This window comes from Calliphora vicina, chromosome 5 (assembly GCF_958450345.1).
Source record: "Calliphora vicina chromosome 5, idCalVici1.1, whole genome shotgun sequence".
NCBI classification, from domain to species: domain Eukaryota; kingdom Metazoa; phylum Arthropoda; class Insecta; order Diptera; family Calliphoridae; genus Calliphora; species Calliphora vicina.
In genome coordinates this window covers 110296299-110323888 of record NC_088784.1, presented here as the reverse complement: position 1 = coordinate 110323888, position 27590 = coordinate 110296299, and the positions used below count along the sequence as shown (strand labels likewise).

The window sequence follows — 27590 nt, the reverse complement described above, 5'->3', positions numbered from 1 at the left end:
CAGCAACAAATACTCAAAATGCCAGTTGTTTTTGTTCTTTTGGTAATTGCTGAGCAACTACCACTATCTTGTTGAATGTGTCTATTGTATGTTTTGTTTTACAGCAACACCTCCATAATTTGCAGACAGAACAGTCAATTCAGTTTTTTGCTTTTGATTATAAAACAAAGGAGTGAAAATTCATTCATTAGAAATTTTTGTTTTATATATTTTCTTCTTATTTTTTATCTGGCAAGAATAAAAACAAATTTAAAAAATCAGTAAATATAAATTGGTAACGTGATTAAATAAAAAACAAATAAATAAATGACGGGTATTTGTGAAAATATAAATGCAACGCAATAAATAATTTTTTTTTTACCAAAGTGAGTCTATTTTTGTTGTAATAATTTTGCTCGCAAGCTCATGGAGCTCGAGTGATGTGTTTGATGAAAGATGTAGAGTGTGGTAATCATGAAAAATAAATTCTAAAAAGTGAAAAGTTTTAATTATAAAGTTAAACCAAAAAAAAAAATTCAAAAACACCAAAAAAATGTTTGTGTTTCAAATGAAGGACATTTTTTTTGCAAATATAACACACAAGCACATTCCATACTCATTCATATCTATACTTGTATACAGATGTACATATGTATATAAATAAGTATATATATATACATATGTATGTATGTATATAATATATATATACCACAACTGACAGTTGATGTTCAATAATATTGTGGTTCTTGTGTTGTTATTGTTTTGTTTAATATTAAAACTCCCCTAAAGAATAAACACGAAATTTCTCTTTTTTGTACGTGTCTAAAAGCCTAGTTTTTGTTTTTGCAGTCTAGAAGTTCAAAATATCACAGCCCAAATTCGACCATCCTACAAATGACCTGAAACAAATGAATTTCTCAACTCATGTTATAAAATAACAAAAAAAGTAAACAAATAATTATAAATAAAAAGATAAAAAATTTTAGTCTAGGAAAAACCAGACAAAATGTTAGAAACACCAAAATTTGATGAGGCCGACAATTATGGCGGTAGCCGAACATTCACCTGGTTGGCAGACCTATCTGGTCTATCAATTGATGTGGTAAGTACCTCTTAATTAATTTCAATTAAATATCTAGTTAGATTGTTATACAAATAATTTGCGTAACATATGCAATAATAAACTAACAAATGGTGCCGGCACCAGTCTCAGAATTAAACTCTTCTATATTGACAAGCGGATGAGCAGGCAGAAGATGATTCTTCAATTAGGTTAAAGAATTTTGTGTGTACCTATCTGTACATAAACATGTTTATATATATATATTTTTTTTGCTTTATTATGACTTATTTTCATTGTTTGTTTTGCCACAAAATAGATAGAATGATAACTTCAAGAATTGTACGAACATATTTATGTATGTGCATTACTGTGTTTACCCAGTGATTGCGCTATTTATTATGTTGGAATTATGTTTTATTATACAATCATTTAACGAATAATTAGTTTTTTTGGGTTCTAGATTAGAGATGGAAATTAGGAAACACAATTTCCGTTTAGATTGATATCAAAATCCAGCATTATTTTCTATATTTTTGATAATTTTTGTGATGTTAGTGTGGTTTTTTAAACCTTTTTTTTGGCAAATTGGCGACCAACTTATCATTTTTACAAGAATTTAAGTTTCTGTATAAAAATAAAAATTACAAACCGTGGAGCATCTGCCATTGCCTGGGACTTCGACGCCACATGTTTAGGTGGTTAGGTGTACAATTCCATGAAAGCTTAGAATATGTTGGGGGGTTATAGGCCACTGGACATTTTCGGCGTCATTAAGGTGTTGACTAAAGAGGACAGTACTTTTCATTCTGTCCTAGTAATTCTACCTTTCAGATATTTCAACTCTTCTATTTCTATCTCTACCTAACTCTGTCTTGAAGGGAATCACTAAAGAGGACAGTACTTTTCATTCTGTCCTAGTAATTCTACCTTTCAGATATTTCAACTCTTCTATTTCTATCTCTACCTAACTCTGTCTTGAAGGGAATCATAAAGATTTGAAATAAATTACATGGTGTAAAATAATAATAAAGTTATTCATTTATTGTTAATATGGATGGTATCATAGCATTAAAATGGTTTTGTTAAGGCCACGTTAAAAACGTGTATTTGTCAAAAAAAATAATTATACCTACACTAACAACACTACACACATATGAACATAATATGTAAATATGAATCTGCTTTACAAATAAAAATTAATTCATTAACAAAAAATTCTAATACAAAATAAAAATTTTTAAATTAAATGTACACTAGGCTTCTGCACATCAATTTGTTTTTGCCAGCAAAATGTTATGACGTAAGACTGTTTAACATTGATAGTTTATAGAAATATAATTATTGAGTCATTAAATTTATTAATATAATTGCTTATAGGTATATAAATATACTAGTATTGGTTTATATTTACACTGATTAAAAGAAATAATTCAACAGTTTTGTTTAAAATAAATTAATTAAATACCAATAGGCAACAATATGTATTTACCCAGTAAAAAATTGCTTCTTTTGGGATCCCTTAAGAAAAATGCGTTTTTGATTTTCAGAATTTATTCTTATGTACTGATCAAACTATTGTTATAAAAACTTAGAAAATTTAAAGGTAGCAAAGCATGAATAAACATCAAATACCTAAAAATAACGACACGTTAAACAATTTGTTTAAAAAAAATATGTATTTATATTGGTATTTAACATTTTCATATTTTGTTGATGTTTTAAACAGAACATAAAATATGTTATTTACATTTCAATCATTTATTTTTGAGTGACACATTTAATGGACATAAAGCTTATCAACAGATCCTGTTTGGGGTCGTAGATGACAAACGCAATATTGACAACATGCCATCGACCACAAAGAAGAATAAACAACAAAACTCAAAACAAAGAATGACAAGAAAGAAAATAAAAAAAAAACATACAAATGCATGAACAACGTAAATATAGTTCGTCATATAAAGAAAGTGATAACGAGAGAGTTTAATTTAATTTACCCACTCAACATTTAAAACAAAAATTATAAAATGTAAACACATTTTATCAATTTAACAATATTAAAATGTTGTTAATGCACAATAAAAATATAGCAAAGGTTTATTTTAAAATCAAATAATTACAGAATTAAGTGACATCATTTGAACTTTTATTTCGAATAATAAATAATGTAATATAAATACAAACATACATATGTATGTACCCATGTATGTAGTATATTTTAACGTAATTAAAAAACAATGAATATTTTATTTTAATGAGGCATTTTTTATTTAAAGTCAGCTAAACTTTTACTATTCAAATATTGAAACTGTTTGCATATTCAAAATTGTCCATCGAAGTATACGACTAATTAAAATTTGCTCAAATAAAGTAAAATATTAATAAGTTTTAGTTTTAATGTGCCAAATTCCCAATTTAATTATTGATAAATTAACTGATCTTTGTTTCTTTGCCAAGTCGTTTGTAAGCTTTAGACTCTAATAACATCACGTATAAATTAATATCATGTTATTGGTTTATTTCATCAATATCATTGTTAAACAAATTTTCAATATTACATTCAACATCCCTTTCCATATTACTTCCTCTGTATTTAAATTATTATTGGAATTATTTATTTTAACTCGAATGGTATTTCGAAGTATCTGACCCACCCCACAACTCTGCTCCTAAATAAACTCCAGCATTACACAAAACCATTTATCTTTAAGTTTTTTTGAAAAATATGTACTTATTTTCAAGGGAAAAGATGTTCGCATACCGTGATTTTGGTCAAATTCATTAGTTTTGAGTGGAACGAGTTATTGCGAACGCCTTAGAACTTATTTAAATTTAGAATTATTAAAAATTAAAACAAGAACATGATAAATTCCAAAAAAAATATATTTATTCATTTTATTCGATTAATCTTCATATAATTGTTTGCATTATTAGTTATTCGAAAATGGAAATTTTTTAAATTCTTTGAAGAAATTATTCGATTAATCGAACGAGCATTATTCGTACTTATTTTACTTGTAATTGTATATTTTATACAAAATATTCCAATATCAAAATAAAAGCTAAAAACATGAAAATGAAAGGACTCGAAAAATCGTTATAACTTTGTAAATATTCTTTTAATTGAGAGCAATTACTTAATATGTATATGTAATTAAATAGAAGAATTTATTAATAAAACATACAAACTTTTTGCAATGAAGAAATAAAATGATCACTTGTCAATCTATTCTTTTAAAGCTCAAGTTGAACGTTATACCTTTAAGGTAATTAAACCCAAAGCGCACGTTCAACAATTACAGTTCAATTTTAAAAAAAATACTCAAGCCACGTTATATATGAAATACCTACTTACATCATAAATAATCATCATATTGGGAGTACTACATATTTGGGAAATGTGTTTTTGTGAAGCTACTTGACATACTTATTTACGTATTAAGTATAAAAATTCGATAGCTAATTTATCAATAGCGATATTTTGAATATTTTGATAATGTGTTATTTCTAAGTCATTTTGTTGTTGTTATAAACTATTTGTATATATTCGGTTGAAAATATGAACGTGAATGCATTTTATTGACCTTGAAAGTTCATTTCTTAAATTTCTTTCATTTCGCTGTTTACGTCACGTGACAACTGGCGTTTGTACGTTTCATTTAGTTTTAGCTGATTTTAAGTTTTGGCATTGATCGCGACCAATTAAGCAACAACAACATTGTGTGATATGTAAAAACTAAAACAAAAAAAAAAATATATTTTCGTATTCGAAATTATTTTATGTGTGTACCATCTAATGTATAGATGTAAAGATGTGTGTTTTTATTAAATCATGCCATATTCAAATAAATTTTATTTATATGAATGTATTTTACAGTGAGTAGAATTCAAATAATACACATTTTTTTTATAATTTTCAAAACTACAGCAAATAGTTTAGTTTATAAGTTTTGTAATGAAACATATTTGATTTTGTATTTTTAGGAAACAAATTTAATCAGAATTAACATTACTTTTTAATATTTTTGCAAATGATAATCAAGCTGATATAATTAAATTCCCTGTACTGTATGTGAAAAAGAGAAAAATTAAATAAACATTGGGTCAGTGCATGTACGGTATGAGCGAAGAAGAAAAGTCTAAAATGTTGTAAATAAAAATAGAACAAAATCGGGTTTTTCCTAAATGTAAATTGTGCCATAAATGTCATTTAATTTCTTTTAATTGACACAGACACAAAAACCCAATAATTACAATGAAATCACCAAAATCGCTGTCATATGTTGGCATCCGGTAACCGAGGGGACGTTTTATTTTTGGCGTTTATTCACTTATATATCCTTAATTACATTGCAAAGAGCAATTTTTAAATCTTTAGAATATGTTTAACAAAATTTTAAAAAATCTATTTGTTTTAGAATAGAGTTTAAAAAGTTTGTTCTTCATCGACTATGATTTATTTACTGGTCGTTGTTTTCTAATGGTAACTTGCTTAACAACAACCACTCCATGAAATATAAGAGTAGAGACAATTTTTGTAACTGTGTGTATTTCTGTCAGAAAGTGATATGAGTTTCCGTCAAAATAATCACAGATATTTAAAATGTTTGTTCCATCGTTCAAAATGCTACTAACAAGAAGAGTTGTATATGCTAACTATTCAACTTAGGATGGCCCCGAAAACTAATGGTTAATAGTTGCAATTAAAAATAGTCATAACTTTTTAATGGTTAGTGATAGGAAGGAAATATTGGTGCCGTTTTGCTAAGCTTAAAATTCATTTTCATCATGCATGTTTAAAAAAACTAAAATTATTTTTTTTTTATGAGATTAGCGCCCCTGTTGTGGGTTTTTGGAATTCAAAAAACATCAATTGTATAAATTTTTGATGCAGAATCAACTGGTGAATTCATATTTGCAATATATTCAAACGTTTTTGCTCTACAGAAAATTGTGCTCAAAATGCGCGTCTTTAGGTGCGTTGAACCACCACAAGGAGTGAAAATGTTCCAAAAAAAAGGACGCAATTATTTTTATTTACGCAAAAACCTTCAGAAAAATGATGATACCCGCAAATCAAATTTTTTAAATTAACTCTAATGTACATATATGTAAAGAAGATATATTTGTTATAGATAGCAGAGTTGATATGCATCTGTCTATTGAAATCGACTGTCCGAAGTCCCCAAATAACTTACAAACATGATTGATTCATCAATATATTTTCTGAAGTTGTGGTTTAAATTCGGGAAAATCTAAGATGTTTGTGATATTAAGAAGAAACTACGACTACCTTGATTTGTTACCTATATTTAATTTATATCTGGTTCCGAATTACCGCATTCGTGACCGAATAATCTATCGAATCGAAAAATAATTTCGATATCGAAATTATATTAAAATGTAATAAATTTCTTGCTCGATATCGAATATTCTCAAATAAGGAAATTACGATAAATTTTACTCGATATCGAATGCGGTAATTCGGCCCCTGGATTACTTAACATAAATAAAATAAATATCTAATGATTGTCATTTCAAAGAACTTTCCAACGATATAAAGGCATAGAAATTTGGATCGAAAATGGGTCAAAATCGAAAAAACTAATTTTAACACAATTTTTTTTTTCAATAAAACATTTTTTTGTTTAGTTTTGTTTTTGGACAGTTAGGCGGCACTTAAGGCTCTGAAATGTTCTTTCATAGTGGTCGACTGCAGGAGAGCTCTTGAAGAGTTATTAATACACTACTCAATCAGATTGTGATGGGTATAAGGTAAAATACAGGAAAACTGGCCAGACTTGATTCAGATCTGGATCATAGTATTAAGGAGTAAGACCTCCTATGTGGCACTACTACATTCTAACCGTGAATCCTGGAATAGTGGGATGGAATGTCAAGCATTTTGTCTAAAACCGGATGCAAAGGCAACCAAAACACTAAGTTGGTTGGATAGTTGTAGTCTCAGAATTCTAGTAGGAGTGATAACCGGTCACTGTTCGATTGGAGCCTTTATATGTAAATGTGATAATAGCACACAGTATTTTTGTATAGTGTATGGGTATGTAGAGAAGTTGGAATTAATTCTTTCGAATCTTTGCATAATATTTTTGTATTTCTTTTTATTTTTGTATGAATTATTTTATCTTCAAATGCCAGATGTGACAAACATTTCTAAAAGAAAAGTGAAAGAACAAATTTAATATCACAAATACCCGTTAATTTAATTGACATCGGTTAGTTTCAGGTTTTGTTTTGGTTTAAAACGTTTTTATTTATTTATATTTTCTTGTTCTTCGCGTTTTAATGTGTTTCATACGTCATACATGTTTATTTTTATTTATTATTAATTTATTTTGCATAAACAGTTTCTACTAATTATGTCTGTCTGTCAGTATGTATGCATATTGCTCATAATAAATTTGCATCTTTTTTTTTTTCTTTTCAAAATGTGAATCATTAATCATTTGCTTTACAATAAGCTTTATAGTAAATATTATGATGAAATTAAAAGTGTTTTGTGTCCAACAAACAAAATGAACTTTAAATCAGTAATTAACGTGAATTTGTAGCTCCACCACGGTATCATACAATTATTTATAACGTATTTTTTGACATTTGAAATATTTACCATATTGTTTATAGACAAAAGAAAGTCTGACCTTGAAATAAAATCACAAAAACATAAATTAGAAAAATTTTTTAAATCTGAATTTGAATAAAGTAGTAGAGAATAAATTATAGATACGAGGGTGACTCAAAAAATCCATGCCTTTTTGAATGAAACACAGGTTTTTGGATACAAAATTATTTTATTTTTCAACATAGTCTTCTTTCGTGATATTTTAAATTGTTTCGGGTATAGAGACCTCAACTGGTGCTTGTACGGCCACTACGAAATCCAGTAAATAACTTTTTTATGATTGGTTTTTATCAGCAAAAAAATAATGTTTAACTTTTTTTCCATTTTCTCCTCAAGTCACGAGGTAGTCTGCCATCAATGGCTGTCAAACACAAACTAAATGATGCAACTTATTGAAATGTTGACAGGAGTCAACTGACAGCTGCCTGTTGATAGGTGCAGTATTGCCTTGTCAGTTAAGAGCCTATAAATTCAAAAGGTCGCGAACTTATTGACCCAGCCTCGTATATTATTTATGATTTATGAAAAATAATAAATTTTACTAATAAAAAGATACACACACAATTATTTTTGTATCCATTAACCAATTTTTATTAAACCTTTTGATTTTTAGATTCTAGCAGTAGAGATGCACTGCGATGCAAACAATCATATTATTCCAGAGGTCTGGAATCAGTTGTTAAATTAAATTGTTACAAATTTATATCAATTATAGAACAAGTTTTTGTTCTATTGTTAAAATTAAATATAAATACAGTATAGTATATGTATTTCGAACCGTTTTCGCATGCAGCTCAGTTACAGTTGCACTCAACTAAAATTGAATATAAAAACACATAAATATCAATAAAAATTTTAATTGATCGTTGAATATTTTTACATGTAACACGTAAATAGATTTGTACTTATATACAAGTAGTACGTACATTAGATCTGCCCTTAATGAATACTTAATATATAAGATACATTCGCTGTTGGCGATGATATCTTGTTAGAATGATAATTTTACGCCAAATATAATATTTCAATAGTAAACTTTTGAAATATTATATGTATATGTATTTTGATTTACGGTACGAGTTTCCATTATTCAATGTCTCAATTAGTTGTACATACTAAAGAACAATTTTATACGCATCTAAGATATATTAATTTTTTTAAGGACAGGTTTAATATTCATATCTAAGTATTTGTCTATATTTAAGAAATAAGTTGAAATCAAAAACCAAACAAACTGACTGACTACTTAAATAATTAAGTGCATTTTAATTGAAAACTAAATTACACAACTTACAAATGTAAAAAAATAAATCTGCGCACTATTTTTATTCCCTTTATCATGAGTGGCAAAGGTATATAAGTGGTTGACAAAACAATGGAAACTTTTCCAAATATTCCATATGTAACCCAAAATTTAAAATATTTTTTTTAAAATAATTTTTTTTTTTAGTATTTTACTTGTATAATTTTATTTATATAAATTAACTGAAAAACAAACAACATAATTAATTATATTCTGAAAAAAGGGAACAAAATTAAAAATATTCACTATTTCGCTACTGACAAAACAATGGAAACTTTTAAACTTCTGCAAGAAAGAAGTGTAAAACGAAAATAATATTTAAAAGAACGATGTAAAAAGCATTCTGTTTACAGTTATTTTATTTTTAAATTCTGGTAATTTTTCACAATTTCTTTTTCGAAGTTTTTCGCATAATTGCTTTTTTTCATAGTTAAAAAAAAGGCTAAAGTCAAGATTTGTGAAGACTTAAAAAATAAAATAATTAACGATTTTAAAGCTGGTTTAAAACAAAAAAGTATCTGTGGCAAATATTTAATAAATAAATCAGCAGTTTCAAAAATTATAAAGAAATTTCGTGAGATCGGTTCTGTAAAAACTCAACATTTAGGTGGAAGACCTCGTAAGACTACTCCTAGACAAGATATTTAATAGCGAGAGAGTTCAAGAGATTCCCAAAAAGAACACCTCGAGAGGTTGTTAATAGCCTAAAATTGGAAATAAGTACCCGCACAGTTAGTCGGAAGGCAAATGAGGCTGGTCTTGGTTGCTATCGTCCTGTGAAAAAACCACTCATTTCTATGATGTTTTTCAGGCCAAGGTATGGGCCCAATTCAAATTATAAAATATACCATTACAGGTATAGGATACAGAACCATATTAAACGATGTTATGTATCCATACGCTGAGGAAAATATGCCCCTAGTTTGGAGATTCCAACACGACAACGACCCGAAACACACCTCTAGGGTTGTAACCGAGTGATTACAATCCAACGAGGTACGTGTTTTGAAGTGGCCTGCCCAATCGCCAGATCTCAATCCCATAGAAAATCTATGGGAAATTGTAGATCGTAAAATAAGGTCCCAATATTACACCAGGAAGGAAGATTTATCGGAGGCGGTTATAATGGAATGGCAAAATATTTCAAAGGAGACCATTGACTCTTTAATTGGTTCAATGCATCGTCGATGTGTAGCAGTTATAAAAAATAATGGATACCCAACAAAATATTTAGTTATTGCAAAGTTTAGACCATATTTGTTAAAATAATACCTAAGTTACCATTGTTTTGTCAATGCCGTAATAAAGAAATCTTTTAATTTTGTTTTCTCATTTTTAGAATTTAATTAATTATGTCCTTTGTTTTTTGTTAAATTAAGTTAATAAAAGTATACAAATAAAATACTACAAAAATGTTAAAAATTTTTAAAAAATTATTTCAGATTTTAGGCCATTAATGAAATATTTGGAAAAGTTTCCATTGTTTTGTCAACCACTGTATATGTAAGTCTGTCATTACGTTTGTATTTTCCACATTTTTTAATATGCGATCCCATAAAGTCTATATATTCCGGATCGTTATAAATAGTGGAGTATCGTCTGTCTGTTGAAATCATCTTTACGAAGCCCCCCAATAACTGATTGATGCATCAATACATCGGGTATAGTCCTTGCTCGGTTGCTATTTAAAATCTAGAAAATTGGAATACTATTATTTGATTAAAAAAAATTTTTAGCACCAACTTTATTCTTTACTATCTAAAAAAAAAATGTTTTTCCCCAACTGATTTTTTTCAATCTTTATAATGACTTGACAAATGTGGGATTTTTTCACATGTTAAGCTTTTATGTGGAAATATTTTTACAATATAAATTTCTTGAAAGTATTGGCCATTATTAGCTACAACCTTTTCCCCATTTTTCTTGCAACATATGAATTCCGAGCCAAAAGAACTCAGCATCTCCGATCGAATCAATCGAATTTTGGATACTCTGTTTTGATGTGAAGCGTTCTGCATCGATCGAAACAAATACATAGTAGTCAGGCGGGGCAAGGTCTGCACTTCATTCTAAATAGTTTTTAACAGGTATTGCATAATGTGGCCAATGCTTGCTTCAAACTAATCAGCTGCGTACGATACAGATACCATTTGATGGTATGGGCAGATTTTAGCAGCTCATAATATATAGGACATTTTTTTCCACAAAATACATAGCATTACCTTAGTGCCATTGATATTAGGCTTTGGTGTCGATTCGGCTAGTTGGCCGGTCTTCACATACGAACTCTTACGCTTCGGGTTATCGTAATGGATCCAATTTTCATCTCAAGTAATGATTCGGTGCAAATTCGTATGGTACCCAATTTACTAGCATTTGGATGAATCCTGCTGCTTGCAATCGTTTGCCAATGATTTGGTAAGCTTTTATTGAGTTTTACAACAATCTTCATGGAGTAATGCCTCCAATTCTTGATCTTCAAACCTTTTCGGCGGGCCTGGTCGATCTTTGTCTTCCGTGTCAAAATCACCACTTCTGAACCAAAAAAACATCTCTTGCACGTTAAAACCAATGGAACACATTCACCATAAGCTTTGGTGAGCAATCCGTGTGATTCAGCTGAAATTTATTTTTCCAAATCAAAGTCGTAAAGCAAAACTTCCCGCATATGACGCTTTGTTGGCACAAAATTCGTCATTATCAAAGCAAAAAAAAAACATTGTTGTTTACACTATAATGTTTAATAACTAAATGAAAATTAATGACAGATATGTACTCTTCAAAATGACATATAAGTTATTAAAAATAAAAACCGCGTTAAAAAGATACGCCATCTTTTCTAAATCCGCATTGGTAAGTTATGCATACATCCAATAAATATATCGTTACCTTAATATAAAAATGGCCTAACTCGTGTTTTATGAATTCGAGATTTGTTTGGCTATATATGATATATGATCAGATCATTAATCGAAATAAACGAAAATATTGGCTTACAAAAAAACTCGAGTTAGGGCCTTTCTATGGTATGACCGAGTGTCGTTACAATAGGTTAAAAATATTTATAAATATTTACACAGTTAATTATATGAATATTATCATTTTGTAATTATTACTTGGATAATCACGTGTATCAAGTTGCATATAAAACGTGATTAAAGATCAAATTAATATGAAATCTTAAATCAAATTGTGAAACTTAAATATTAGTTTACAACAAAAGTTCTATTATACTAATAGACGTATAGACGCCAATTATTATTATTATAGATTATGATAGATTAGTAGATTGATTAGAAAATATTTTTCACTTTTTTCAGAATCGAATTTGTTTTGTATTATAAACCAACAAACATTTATTAACAAATATTTAATAACTAGTATTTTTAAATGAATTCAATTAAAACAAAATCGTTTCAAAAATGTTTTTAAAATTTCATTGTTTTCTAACTCGTGGGGGTTTTGACTTGAATGTTGTTTTTAAGCCATCAATTATAAAATTTATAAAAAAATTATTTTTTAAATTTAATATCTATTGTGTTTGTTCCCATTAGATAGAAAAAGCAATGGTCTAAACTTTAGACCAGGGGTGCCCACAAGTTCCTTATGGAAGAGTAAACACCAATACATTTAAAGAAAATCTACTTTTTATTCAATATTTGTTGTTGCTAAAACCAATTCATACAAAGAAAAAAGAAAAAAAAATCACTTTCAACACACACATTTTTAAAATATCATACGATAAACAAAAACAAAATCTACATGGATGATCGCAGTCGTCAATGTTTACCAGCAAATCATACGTAAGTGTTGTTGCTTTCAACATGCGTGTATTCAGTGAAGAACGACAAAAAAAATAATAAGACAAAGTTGTTTGTGTATTTTGTATTGCTGGTGCTGAGTGCTCTAGTGAGTATACAAAACACACAGCCTATAGCTAAGAGCAATTACAAAAACAAAAGAGTACCAAGAGTATAGGGCTTGGGCATGACTGCTTTAGAGTCTAAAGTTTAGACTCTAAAGAATACTCGTTAAATAATAAGTTGAGAGAATTTTAAAATCATTTTTATTAATTCACTCATATAAATAAATATGTATGTGTGTATGAACGAGTACGAGTACGACTATGTACCCAGCAGTTAAACAAGTAGTCAATGTAGACCTTATAGATAGTAATTGCCACTAATGTCTGATCACTTAATGGATTGCAATTTATATATTTTGGGTCATTTGACACGTATAAGCTCTATGTAGCCAATTGGTTACATTATACATTCCATGTAATCCAGCGTGTAGACTATTGTCACAAAAGTGTCTCAAAATAGTCTAGATTGTAGTCACTTTAAACTTTTATTTTATGCTGCACTTTTTTGTGAGTAATTCGTAAAAACTGGTTTTATACAAATCTTAAGTATACTGACATTTCATGTAACCTAACGTGAAGTCAATTGTAACATTAGTGTCTCTAAGTAACTTAGAGTGTAGTCACTTAAAACCTTTATTTTGTACTGCACTTTAGAAAGTAGTTATTTTACCCACCAGAAGTAATCTATTGGAGAGTGGAGGGAGGAAGGTGAGATGGCTTTTTAACTGACTATTTGAGGTCAATTAGCACCTGTGCAAATTAAAACAAGTAAGAGATCTATATTCGGCTGAGCCGAATCTTATATACCCTTCACCAAATTATACTTCAAAATAAAAAAATTTAAATATTTTTAAGTGAACAAAAAAATTTTTGTTTATCAGTTTTTTGGAAATTTTTTTTTTAATTTTTTTCGAATTGTTTTTTTAATTTTTTTAAATTTAAAATTTTTTTTATTAAATTTCAAAAAAAAAATTTTTTTTTGCTTTTTATTTTTTTGTTGAAAAATTTATATTATATTTTTTCCGATTGTGACCCGTTGTACGTCCAACTTATTATGGTATTATATAGTCGTTGCAAAGGTCTTTGAAATATCTATCATTAGATATCCATATTGTCTATATTAATGACTTAGTAATCCAGATATAGGTCAAAAATCGAGGTTGTTCTGGTTTTTTCCTCATATCTCAGCCATTTGTGGACCGATTTTGGTGATTTTAAATAGCAAACTTCTATTTAAAATCACAGAATTAAAATCTGACAGAATTATTGAAGATTTGGATCCCGAAGATATCAGGAGTCTTCAGAAAATTGATTTCAACAGACAGACATACGGACATGGCTTAGTCGACTCCGCTATCTATACGGATACAGAATATATACTTTATAGGGTCGGAAATGAAAAATGTAGAAATTACAAACGGAATGACAAACTTATATATACCCTTCGCACGAAGGTGAATGGTGTAATAACTATTTATGTAGATGATCAAATAACCAGTTAGGTAGCTAGTAAAGTAACTAACTCTATATAACCGGTATGTGAATGCAATGCCTTGACTACTAAGGGCCAGACAGTAATCAGATGGTAATCCAAAAGGGTCAATTGATCCCCTTCTTAGGACATGCACGTGTTAACTATGCTATGTAACTAGTTGTCACGCTGAATGATAGGTAAAATCACTAATTCGGGACAGTCTCCTAGAACTGTTGGGATGTATGTTTTTGATGGAAGAATAAATATTCCAAGTAAACAAACAAATTAACAAAACAACCAACCAACCCAAATCTATAGAAAAGTAAACAACAAGTGTCCCCGATTATACTATATATAGAAAAAATACTATACAAACAGACATACTATATACATTAGAGTGCTCCAAAAAAATAAAATTGCGAATTTCGACCGTCCCCCCCCTCTAGAATTGTTCTATGTATTGTAGAAACACATTATGTAAAATATTAGGATGATAGGATAACGCTAACTGGTGGCGCAACGACGCTGAAGTTTTGTGGTGCATTTACAAGGGGAAATATGCAATTTTTTCAGTTTTTGTAAAAATTTTGCCATTAAATAATGACTTTTACAATTTAATTTAAAAGAATCGAAATGTGTACGTAATTGTCGTTATAATAAGATATAAAAGACAAAAATTGGTGAAAAAATGTTAAAGTTATTAAAAAATCGCCAGGCCATTAACGTGTCTCAGGCCACTAGAACAAGAAATTTATGAACAAAATTAACATATTTTGAGAAATATTAAAATAAAAGCTTATTTTTACTTAAAATATATCCATATTTACTTGTATATGAGTTTTTGTCCTCGTAGGATACCGTTAACCTATTCGCAGTATTGACCAAAGAAATTAAATTTTTTTAACGGCAGTTTCAAAACACAATTTTCAAATTTTTAAAAATTTTGTTAAACAAATTTCAGAATTTTTTGATCATCACATGGGGATTTATTGACAACATAATAGGGAATAAAAATGTGAAAAAAGTATGTCAATACCTCCTATAGTTTTTCCGTACCTGCGATATAAATTTTGCGATTTTTGAGAAAAACTAATTTTTTGGCCATATTTTGGGGAATGACAAGAATTTCCTTACTGTAATGATTTTTTAGTAAAAGCTATTCAGAATAATATAGTCCAAGTAATTTTAAATATAGTCTGAAAGTTTTACTAAAATCGGAAAACTTTAACCCTTAAATCGTGAAGGTCAAAGGTCAATTTTTTCAATATTTGGAATTCTCATGGAAAGATAGCGAAATATTATATATTTTTGGGCCGATTTTGATGAAACTTAAGAAAAATATAAAATGAAGTCTAGTATTCACAATAACAGTACAAGAATGGAAATTAACCCTTAATAGCACTTGGGGCCCAAATGACCCTCAACTTTTAAAATCATGAAAAACACATTAATTTTGACCCCAAGTACTCTTAAGGGTTAATTTCCATTCTTGTACTGTTATTGTGAATACTAGACTTCATTTTATATTTTTCTTAAGTTTCACCAAAATCGGCCCTAAAATATATAATATTTCGCTATCTTTCCATGAGAATTCCAAATATTGAAAAAATTGACCTTTGACCTTCACGATTTAAGGGTTAAAGTTTTCCGATGTTAGTAAAACTTTCAGACTATATTTAAAATTACTTGGACTATATTATTCTGAATAGCTTTTACTAAAAAATCATTACAGTAAGGAAATTCTTGTCATTCCCCAAAATATGGCCAAAAAATTAGTTTTTCTCGAAAATCGCAAAATTTATATCGCAGGTACGGAAAAACTATAGGAGGTATTGACATACTTTTTTCACATTTTTATTCCCTATTATGTTGTCAATAAATCCCCAAGTGATGATCAAAATCTTCTGAAATTTGTTTAACAAAATTTTTAAAAATTTGAAAATTGAGTTTTGAAACTGCCGTTAAAAAAATTTAATTTTTTTGGTCATACCTGCGAATAGGTTAACGGTATCCTACGAGGACAAAAACTCATATACAAGTAAATATGGATATATTTTAAGTAAAAATAAGCTTTTATTTTAATATTTCTCAAAATATGTTAATTTTGTTCATAAATTTCTTGTTCTAGTGGCCTGAGACACGTTAATGGCCTGGCGATTTTTTAATAACTTTAACATTTTTTCACCAATTTTTGTCTTTTATATCTTATTATAACGACAATTACGTACACATTTCGATTCTTTTAAATTAAATTGTAAAAGTCATTATTTAATGGCAAAATTTTTACAAAAACTGAAAAAATTGCATATTTTCCCCTTGTAAATGCACCTCAAAACTTCAGCGTCGTTGCGCCACCAGTTAACGTTATCCTATCATCCTAATATCTTACACAACGTGTTTCTACAATACATAGAACAATTCTAGAGGGGGGGACGGCCTGTACCTAGAAAGTTTTTTTCGTCCATACAATCTTGGAGCACTCTAATATACATATATGTACGCTACGTACATAGGAGTATATGCTGCTGATGTACTGATTTTATACTTGAGAATAATGCAAACATTCAACGGTCGGTCGGTCGGTCAGATGTATACTATAAAGCATTAATATGTATATTTATTTAAACATTTAGAAAATTTCCAATTGGTTTGCAAAATCGAGAATATTAATTTGATTAATTTACTAATTATGCCAAAGGTATCATTCACATAATCTGGCCAATGTGAATGCGAAAAATAACCAAATTATGCGCATATGTGATCGTTCGTTATATCCCTTACATGTCTGATGATTTAATCAACATTGCGCAAAGCCACACATTCTCTAATTGCAATAGAAAATACCTCAACCGTACTTTAACTGATAACAGGTCAACTGCCAGTAGGTGTTGATAACAATGTTGAAGTAAATTTTAAACAAAAGAAATAAAAAAAAAGCAACTTAATCATTTTGTTTTTTTTTTTTTTTTTGATTGTAGAAATAACGAAAAACGTATATTAATCAAGTCATTTAATTCGATTTAAATCTATTTAGGGAATCATATAAATTTGTGTGCGCAAAAATTTCTCATAAATATTTTTTAATACAACCTATACGTACGTTTCCTTTTATCATACAGTCATAATAAGGTGATTGTTTTTTTTTTCGTTTTTAAACAATTTGTTTTATTTTTTGCGATAAAGTGATATAAACTGATTGATATGAAAATGAGCAGTGACTAAGCGGAATGTTTTTCTATCACCTGATGTTATTACTTATAAATTTGTGAAATATAAAATATATCCAGGAAAAATATTCATTACCAAGTAATGTGTTAAAATGCTAATATTCTGAAACTTCACTAATAACATAATAGCATTTTAACATCATAATAACACAAGTGCTTACCACAAATGCACTGGAATAAGTTATTATATAGTATATATTAATTCCTGTTGTTGTGCCTATAAGGAGCACAACAACTCCTTATAGGCACATAAGGAGTTCGGGAATTTCTTTACAAGTTTTCTTCTTTAAGTAATAGTATTATTTCAAAACAGATAAAACGGATTCGTTGTGATCTGTTGCCAATAGGTTTTGGACTCCGGGAATTCCCGACCAGATTTATTATCCTAAATAAAAATTTTACTATCCTAAATAACAATTGGAAAATTCTGTAATACAATTAGAAGATACTTAAATAAATTTGGAAAATTCTGAATACAATTGAAAATTTCTGAAATACAAATGGAAGTTTCTGAAACACAATTAGAATTTTATGAAATTCAATTAGAAAATTCTGAAATTCTATTGGAATTTTCTGAAATATAATTGGAAATGGTCGACTTATTACAAATTGAAATTTTATGCTCTTTAGGAAATTATTGGGATGCTTAATGCATAGAGTTGTCAACCCGGTTTTCGAATTATTCGAAAAACCGGTTTTTTTTTCAAATTTTCCGGTTTTTTTTACAAAAAAAAGACGGTTTTCGAGTTATTCGACAAACCTCAAATTATTCGACAAAATCGAATATTTTTTTTTTAATTTATTTTAAGATTTTATGCGATTAATTTTAATAATTAGCTACTCCCCTTTTTTAATTTTAAACAAATTTAAATACAAAAACGTTAAATTAACAAAGACCCCTTTCACACTAGGCAATTTAGTTGCGCAGGTCTCTTGTGTTTGTAGATGCTAGAGGTAATGTCGGGTTAAGGAGAAGAAAATTTTACATGCTGTTTTGTTGTTGGGCAACTAAATTGCCTAGTGTGAAAGGGGTCAAACCAATGTAAGCAAACTTTAACAGATAGAAGTCAGAAAACATATCAAAAAAAAAAAATAATCTGGCTAATGTCAGCTGTAATAAATTCGCCATGTTATACCGTATGTAGTAACACTTTTTAATAGACTTTTTGGTCAAAACTAAATGAAAGTTCATCAAATCATATATTGAAGTTCAGTTTAACATTAAGAGAAGTTTAAAATCCAAACAAAAGAACTAATATTGCAAGAACTAGCGACTTGAAACTAGATTTTAATTATTTGGATAAATTTTGAAAAATATTGAATTAAATTTAAATTATATGTTAAATTAATATTTGAAATACGGAACGATTTTTAAATTTGTTTTAATAAAAAATATTAAGCTTAATTTATACCTAAATTCTTAAATTGACAAAAAAGACTAAAAACCTTTTATTCGAACCGGTTTTTCATAGAAAAAACCGAAACCCGGTTTTTAAAAATTACGCTTTTTCGAATTATTCGAAAACCGGTTTTTTGAATATGTCGAATATTTGACAACTCTATTGAAGACAGCAGGTTACACAACTGTAACAACATCGTCAAACCTAAAACCACTGGTTGTACCACATAATTTAGCACAACTCGAGAATGATTTGTCCGATTTGATTAAATTAAATAAAAATTATCCTACATTAGTTAAAGAAGTTTCACAATTTCAGTCTGTTGGTTTTTTTATATATGTCTACATAGCTATCAAAAATAAGGTATCTCCATGACCCGCGACAATAGCACATCTTTGAACCCGAAATTTAGAAAAATAAATCAGAATAAAAAACCTTCAAAGTAATCGATTTTTATACAATCATTCCTTTTGTAATTTTCACATTTTTTATTTGAGATTTCATAAAGTATATATGTATAATTTGGATAGTGGTGCCGATAGCTATGTCCGTATGTATGTATGTTGTTATCAACTTTTCGAAGCCACCAAATAACTTACAATAGGTCATATTCGGGAAAAATATTGTTTAACCGGAATTTTTCACTGATAAATGAAAAAAAATTTAAAAAATTTAAATTTTTTTATTTAATTAAAAAAATTTAAATTTTTTAATTTTTTGTCACTGATAAATTAAAAAAAATAAAAAATTAAAAATTTTTTTTTAAATTAAAAAAATTTTTGAAAAAAAAATTTAAATTTTGTTTACCTAAAAATATTTAAAATTTTATTTGAAAGTATAATTTGCTGATGGGTAAGATTTGGTACAGTCGAATATAGCTCTCTTTCTTGTTTCACTGTTTTACACAATTTTTTTTTTACAATTTTTTTTCCCAAAATATTTTTCCTTAAGTATAGTTTTAAGATTCGGTATATCCGAATATAACATTTTTCGCCCAAAATTTTTTTTCACCATGGGGCCAAGTATTGTTTATATGGTTTTTCACCAAGTTTTTTTTTAACAAAAATTTTTGCAATATTTATCTTTGGTGTAGGGTGTATAAAATTCAGCACAGCTGATCAATCAATCTAAAAGCGTTATTTTTTGTCATGTTAGGGTTTTTTTTATGAAATACAATCTCTAATTTCTGATTATCATATTTATAATCATTTAATTAACCATTTTTTATCTTATTTTTTGTTTGTTTTTTTTTTTAAGGTGAACTTTATAATATGCCAAATATCTGCAATCTTCCTAGCATCACTATTTCGCTCAGTGCTACATCCTTCCAAAGTGACTGCATCAGTGCGTCATATAGTGGCGTTGAGTGTTGGTCTAGTTTTTGGTTATTTCTGTTTTGGAGCACAAGCCATACATATTGCCGCTCTGCCAGCTGCATGTTATGTAGTCATACGCACACAAAGTCCAAAAGTTGTACAAAGGTAACGAAATATGTACAAAAATATAGTCCTTGATTTAATTAATAAAATGTTAACATTCAAATTAAAATAATTTTATTTACTTTTAGGGGCGTTATGATTGTGGCAATGGCGTATTTGCTAAGCATACATTTGTTGCGACAGATCTATGATGATGGCTCGCATACATTGGACATAACTGGCCCACTAATGATAATAACACAAAAAGTTACTAGTTTGGCCTTTAGCATACACGATGGTTTTGTAAGACAAACTAAGGTAAACGATAAATCCTTGTGGAAAACATAATATGTAGCATTTATGTCTGTACTAATCTGTAACTTGTGTTTGTTGTTGTTGTTCATCACAGGATCTTACCAAGGCCCAACAATATCATGCTGTTTGTAAATTACCCTCAGCTTTAGAATATTTTTCATATGCCTTGCATTTTCAAGGCTTAATGGCTGGTCCATTGGTATTCTACAAAGACTACATAGATTTTGTCGAGGGTTGTAATCTACTAAAACCAACAAATACAAATGTAAGTACAAGTCTGATTAAACGTAACTTGGAAAATCTTGGAATAATGCTGCAATAGCGGGAAAAACTCTATATATGTCAAATCAAATGCAGATATTTTACTTTCGGTTTTGTTTAAAAAAAAATCATTCTAGGGAAGCGTGGACAACGGCAAAACGCAATTGGTGCTAGAACCATCGCCGGTGAAAACGGTGGTGAAAAAAGTTATCGGCAGCTTTATTTGCGCCTTTATCTTTATGAAATTCGTTAAAATGTATCCAATAAAAAATATGAAGGATGACGAATTTATAGAGAACACCGGCATTGCGTATAAAATATGGTACGCCATGATGGCTACCACCTGCACACGTTTTAAGTATTATCATGCCTGGTTATTGGCCGATGCCATATGCAATAATTCAGGCTTAGGGTTTACGGGTTACGATAAGGATGGCAATGCCAACTGGGATCTCATTTCTAATATTAATGTTTTAGGTTTTGAAGTAAGTTAAAATGAATTCAATAAATACATATTTCATAACAAGTGATCGATTTTAATATAATTCCTAGTTTGCTACAAATATGCGTGATGCTATTAACAATTGGAATTGTGGCACAAATCGTTGGTTACGCACCATCGTTTATGAACGTGTCCCCAAAAATTATGGCACCATTTTAACATTTGCTTTAAGTGCTGTCTGGCATGGTTTTTATCCTGGTTACTATTTAACATTTGCAACTGGTGCTTTGATGGTAACCTCAGCTCGTATGGTAAGTGTTTTACTTTCGTAATATTATATTGTCATTTGTTTTGTTTTATTATTTTCTTTTATATAAAAAAAAAATACTTTATTGTAGGCTCGCCGTATGTTCCGTTATCGCTTCCAACAAACACGCATGACACGTATGCTTTATGACATTTTGACATGCCTGACAACTCGAGTTGTTATGGGTTACGCTACATTCCCATTTGTTCTGCTTGAATTCATGGTAAGTTGGCAATTTACCATTTGAAAGTTGTAATATGATCATTTTAGTCATCTCTTCATCAGACATTTCGTTTAGAAGCTCTTTTCTGATTTATTTTTTTTTTTTTTAATTTTTTATAATCTCTACAGGGCAGCATTAGATTGTACCTGAAATTTTATTTGTGCCTTCACATTGTTGCACTCATTACCATATTTATTTTACCCAAATTTATACGCGGCGAAAGACGTCCATACCCACCACAATCGTCCTCCAAAACATCACTGGGTGGAGAAAATCAAAAACCACTCATCTCATCTCACATTAACAAGGATGATTACGCTAATGTAAGTAAATCCACATCAGTCAATGATAATGCAGCTATTAAGGCAGCGGCCAATCAGACCACATCCTCAACAACAAATACAGATGTATTGCCCGAAGCCCATGAGAGGCATTCGCCAGCACCACCAAAATTACCTCTTGTTAATCCCGGAAGGGATGCCGTGAGTGTGCCCCACGATCAGTGCGAAATGGATCAATTGTCTAGCAAGATAATGGAAAAAATCGAAGCTGAAACTAAGAATATTGAGGAGTTCATTGATAAGACTGTAACGGAAACTGTAACGGGTATTGTGGAATTTAAAAATGATTTAATGCGCGAAATACCCAATGGTTTACGTAAACGTACCTCTTTGGCTACAAACGTTAGCGATGTGGTAGCTGGTACTACCGGCAAGCCATCCGTAGAAGAGAGTGCTGCTTTCCTTAAAAAAGAAATCGAAGTAATCAATGCTGTCGTTCAGCAAGCCAACGTTTTGCCAGCTGTTTTAAGTAATGGTCATGCAAAATAGCCACTATAGGCATCACCAAATCTACTAACTACAACTAAAACTCTTAATAATAAAATTATTTACATATAAGAATAGCATTGATTTTCTTTGTTTTTCAAAATGCTCTAACTCTATATACATAATATTATTAATTGTTAATCACATTGATGATTATGAATAATAATAATGACAAACGATTATAATGATTGATAATAAGTTTAATCCTGATACATTTAATAAACATTTTTTTTAGTATGTAAAACAACAAATTAAATCTAATGCAGATAGAAAGAAGATCAACTTGACCCCATACTAAAGAAAGAAAACAAAAATAATATTTTAAAAACTAATCAAAAAAAAAAAGAAGAAAAACTTACCATCCATACATGTTATGTAATGAAAACGTAATGTAACTTATTCATCCTTCGTGATCATCTTATTATTATTATTTATCCAACCCTCCGCTTTTTTATAACCATTGTTAAGCACTTTATTAAAAAAAAACTAAGCACAACACCACACGTTTTAGTTCCAAAGCACGCACACATACACAATTTATACCAAAATACACAAAAACAAAAAAAAATTAACAAAATTTAACAAGCGCACACACAACAAGATTGACAAAAGTCCTTCCAAAAAGCATTAAATTTTTACAAGACAAGATAAAACTAAACTAAACAAAACAAAACTTAACAATTTACACTTTACAATTGTTCCTATTTTTTATTTAGCAACAATCAAATTAAATCCATTCATATCTTCCAAAATATTTTAAAGAAAAATAATGTAGACAATTTGTTTTTGCTATTTTTTCTCTCTCTCACACATTGATATTTTTAGAATTTTATATTATGGACTTTTTTTGAGACCAAAAAATAAACACTAATAATTGAAAAGAAACTGATCAAAATTTTATTCAATTAACACTTTATTTATTTATGTATGTATTTTTGTATGCTTGTTTTAATAACTAAATGACTTGTTTTTGTTGAAATAAAAATATTGAATATTGAAATTGAAATAGAGAAATACTGAAAATGTAAATTAATTTAAGTAACTAACAAATGGAATTCTAATAGAATTTTTTTCTAAAACAAGTTTGCCATCTTCAAACGAATCTAAATAATAAAAAAAATAATAAATCCTTATCGAATCTCATTTTCGAGATATATTTTTAAAAAAATCTTTTCAAAAATCGAATATTGGACAAAATTTGTATCTTTCTCACCAAATTAATTTAAATATTGTATATTTTCTTCCATTAATATTAAATTATACCTTTTTTTTAAAATGCACTTGGAAAAAGTTTTGTTAGAAGTCTGTTTTGAATACATAATTGTGTAATAATTTATTTTAAATAATAAACAAATTTTAAACTAAAAACATTTATTTTTAATTAGTTTAAATTAAATTTCTAAAGATTTCAAATAGTAAATGAAACTAAATTCGGCTGTGCCGAATCTTATACACCTTTCACCTTAAATATAAGTTTGTCATTCCGTTTGTAGTTTCCACATTTTTCATTTGCGTCCCCATAAATTATATTTATTATTATTAACTTTCCGAAGCCCCAAGATAACTTTCATACATGGTAGATACATCAATATATCTGGTATAGTCCAACTTAGGTTTCTATTTAAAATCGTCTCACAAATGGCAAAAAATATTTTTTGTTTTTAATATTTACATATATTAAAGTTTCTTTAGTGAAGGCTATACAAGATTCGGCATATCCGAATATAGTAATTATGTTCTGGAAATTATTTTTTACAAAATAGTGAAATTATCATTTTTAAAAAAAGTTTTTGTGAAAAAATAATTTTTAAAGATTTTGTGAGAGAAAAATTAGTTTTTGAAAAAAGTGTTTTTTAAACACTTGGGGCTGATTTTCATTAATGATTATCTATCCGATTAATTAATTAATGATTAATGATTATCTATCCGATTTGTGTAGTGTAATGGGTCGAGTATGGATGGCAACCGAACTGCTGGTTGCTAATTTGGCAGCAGAAATAGCTGCCAGTTGCCATCTGTAATATCCGAAAATATATTTCCACCAGAGCTTCGAATTAATTAATTAAATTTTAGCTTAATTCACTAAAATCTTAATTCTAAATTCAAAATTTTCAGTCATTAATTCAATAAATCCATTACTAATTCAAATCTATTACAATTGAATTAAAATGTGTCTTCTTCATTCAGTTTTGTTGTTTAAAGGCTTTGTATGTAATAGATTTGAATTGAAGATAAATTGAATCATTCAATATAATTTTTAAAGCTATTTTGTTAAGGATATTAATGTTTCCGCAAGTAATTAATTCTATAAAGAATAAATTCTTAAATGACTGAAATTTTGGAGTTATAAAAAATTAAGACAACGAACTATTTTGCTCTGAATGCTTTAATGGAATTGTTAATTTATTTTGATTTTGAAAATTGAATTAATTAGAATTAGTTGTTTCTAAGCTTTGATTTCAACCATCAAACTGAAAAACTCTCAGCCGAAGAATCGGATCTATAAGGATCCTTAAAATATGTATATAATTTATAGAATCGCAGAATATCATTGTGGGTATTAAACGACGAATTGACTAACTGACTATACACATGGTGAAGGTTATAAGGAATAGTGCAATATTTGAACAGGATTTATTATAACGAAATAAGTTCATTCCATTGAAGAGTACTCAATAATATTATTTTTTAACTCAGTGCTTCCTACTTCCTTTTAATTTTGATTTAAGGATAGCTTTACTTTCTTTATTTTATTGAATACAGTTTGATATTTAATGGAAAAATTTTAAATAATTTAACAGCATTTTCTATTATGGCAAATGTGTTTGTTGCCTTTTGCCCTTATTTATAGATTTGGCAATACAAATATTAATTGTCCTATCGCGATAGTAAAAGTTACCTTTTTGTAACATGCAAGCTTTTAATTAACTTGCAATGATTGTTTGCAAAGCTGTTCAAATAATCTCTAAATCGTGCATAAAAATATTATGTTCGAAATTAATTTCGAAAATTCGAACCAATGTTCGAACATTTTTTTAAAGCTGTTAAAATAAACTCCAAATCATGAGGATTCTTAAAAAATAATTTTAGTTTTATTGAGGCTAAATTCTTTTCCAAAAATTCGAACTTAAACATTTTGAAAAAAAAAAAATAAAAATTTTAATGAATTTTATGGATGGCAATCGTACTTCAGTTACGTTGCCAATTTGACAACAGAAAATGATAGCTGAGGTAAACCATTTTGGAAACTGACAACGCAACTTTAGTTCGGTTGCTTTCCATAATAGATACATAAATAAAGAGTTTTCATTGTAGTTTCAGAATATATGCAAATGTATTCAAGATGATCTAAAATAAGAAAATAAATTAATAATAAAAAAAAACATTTTCAAAACTATCTTTTATTGAAATGCTATAAATAGAAGAAAATGGACATTAAATTAAATCAAAATACATATTTATTACATTATACAATTTTATACTAAAACTTTTCTGTTTTGTGGGGAGGGACAATTTCCTTTTCTTACCCCCCCTGGATACGCGCCTGATAGATTGATTTAATTTAATGTCCATTTTCTTCTTTGTAGAGCATTTCAATAAAAGCTTGTTTTGAAAATTTTTTTTTATTAACATTTCAAATGTTTTTTATTATGATAGAAATCGCCAAAAGTTTCACTTACCAATTTTAGTATTTAAAAATGTTTTATTGAGCTATTAAGTATGTATGCATGTAGAAAATCGTGAAAAATATGGGACGATTTCTAATAGAATGAGCTGTTTCAAACTGACAGACCAAAATCAGACTTTTTTATATAGAACGAGTTAGATTTTGTTGTAAATATCAAAACCTATTTTTTATAAAAATAAAAACAAATGAAATGTTATTTATATTGTTAATTTAAATGTATGTGTGCATATAAAAACATAAAATTATAATACTGTTAATTATTATTTCTTGTTTTTTATTATTTTAATTTGTTATTAAAAATTAACCTACTGTTTTGTGCGATTAATAGTTTACATATATTTAAACATGAGTTGTATTTACTTACTCAGCTTTAGTTTTGAAAAGTTTCTTAATGTGTAAATGAATATGTTAAAAATAAAAATTATACGATTACCTAATAACAATTATATCAACAAAATGATTATTCGCATTTAAATACCTACCGTAGCTCCTAACAGGATTAAGATTGTTTACTCCTCTTTAATATGTATGCATAATCTCACACATCCCTATTCATCATTTCCCAATCACAAACAAACGCTATACATATTTTAAGTTGTTATATTTCATTACATATGTTTAATATTATTAGAAGAGAAGGGCATAATTTTTTATCAATTCCATACATATACATACATATATACAGCCCAATCATGAATAAAAAATCCGCAAGAGTTTGCTTTTTCACTTTTTTCCATTTTTAACACTGAATTTGAATAAGAAAAATGGGAAAAGGGAAAAACTCCCGCGGATTTTTTCGTATACTCGTATTGTTAAGAAGGATACCTAAAATGATGTTTATTATTTCAGCTTTTAGCTGTACATGTACAAATTTGTTTTGAAATTAACTTTTTTTAATATTTTAGGTCTTCCAATGTTTTTTTAATAAAATCAAAACTTAATGATCCCTTCTCTAACTCCAACAGTAAATAGGTATGTTTTCTTCATTAATAAATTTAACTTTAAAAAATCCCTTGACAAGAATTGCAACTTTAATACCCACCAAACTCATTGTATACAAAATATTTAACATTATTTAGTTAATCACTTTAAATGTTTTCCTTTTTTTTAAAGTTGAATAAATCTTTGTAATTAATGAAAATGAACTTATGTACT

The 27590-nt window shown here is 28.3% G+C and overlaps 1 protein-coding gene across 3 annotated transcripts; it reads left to right on the top strand.

The window, feature by feature from the left end:
- Positions 1-149: 149 nt before the first annotated feature.
- oys (oysgedart) lies at positions 150-24115 on the top strand. Of its 3 annotated transcripts, XM_065514577.1 has the most exons (9): positions 150-365; positions 829-1081; positions 20212-20435; positions 20522-20690; positions 20782-20952; positions 21086-21433; positions 21501-21701; positions 21789-21920; positions 22049-24115. In XM_065514577.1, the coding sequence occupies exons 2-9, from the start codon at positions 986-988 to the stop codon at positions 22748-22750; spliced, it is 2043 nt and encodes a 680-aa protein (XP_065370649.1). In that variant the 5' UTR covers positions 150-365; positions 829-985; the 3' UTR covers positions 22751-24115. The 3 variants fall into 3 exon arrangements, with proteins under 3 accessions (XP_065370649.1, XP_065370648.1, XP_065370650.1); XM_065514576.1 differs by lacking the exon at positions 150-365 and having other exon boundaries at positions 705-1081; XM_065514578.1 differs by lacking the exons at positions 150-365; positions 829-1081 and adding an exon at positions 17324-17456.
- Positions 24116-27590: the final 3475 nt, after the last annotated feature.

Excerpts from the sequence above, each read along its gene's own strand:
- oys (XM_065514577.1), top strand. The coding sequence starts at position 986 with ATGTTAGAAACACCAAAATTTGATGAGGCCGACAATTATGGCGGTAGC. Across the intron at positions 20,436-20,521 it reads AGTCCAAAAGTTGTACAAAG|GGGCGTTATGATTGTGGCAA; the intron begins GTAACGAAATAT and ends ATTTACTTTTAG. Across the intron at positions 20,691-20,781 it reads GTTTTGTAAGACAAACTAAG|GATCTTACCAAGGCCCAACA; the intron begins GTAAACGATAAA and ends TGTTCATCACAG.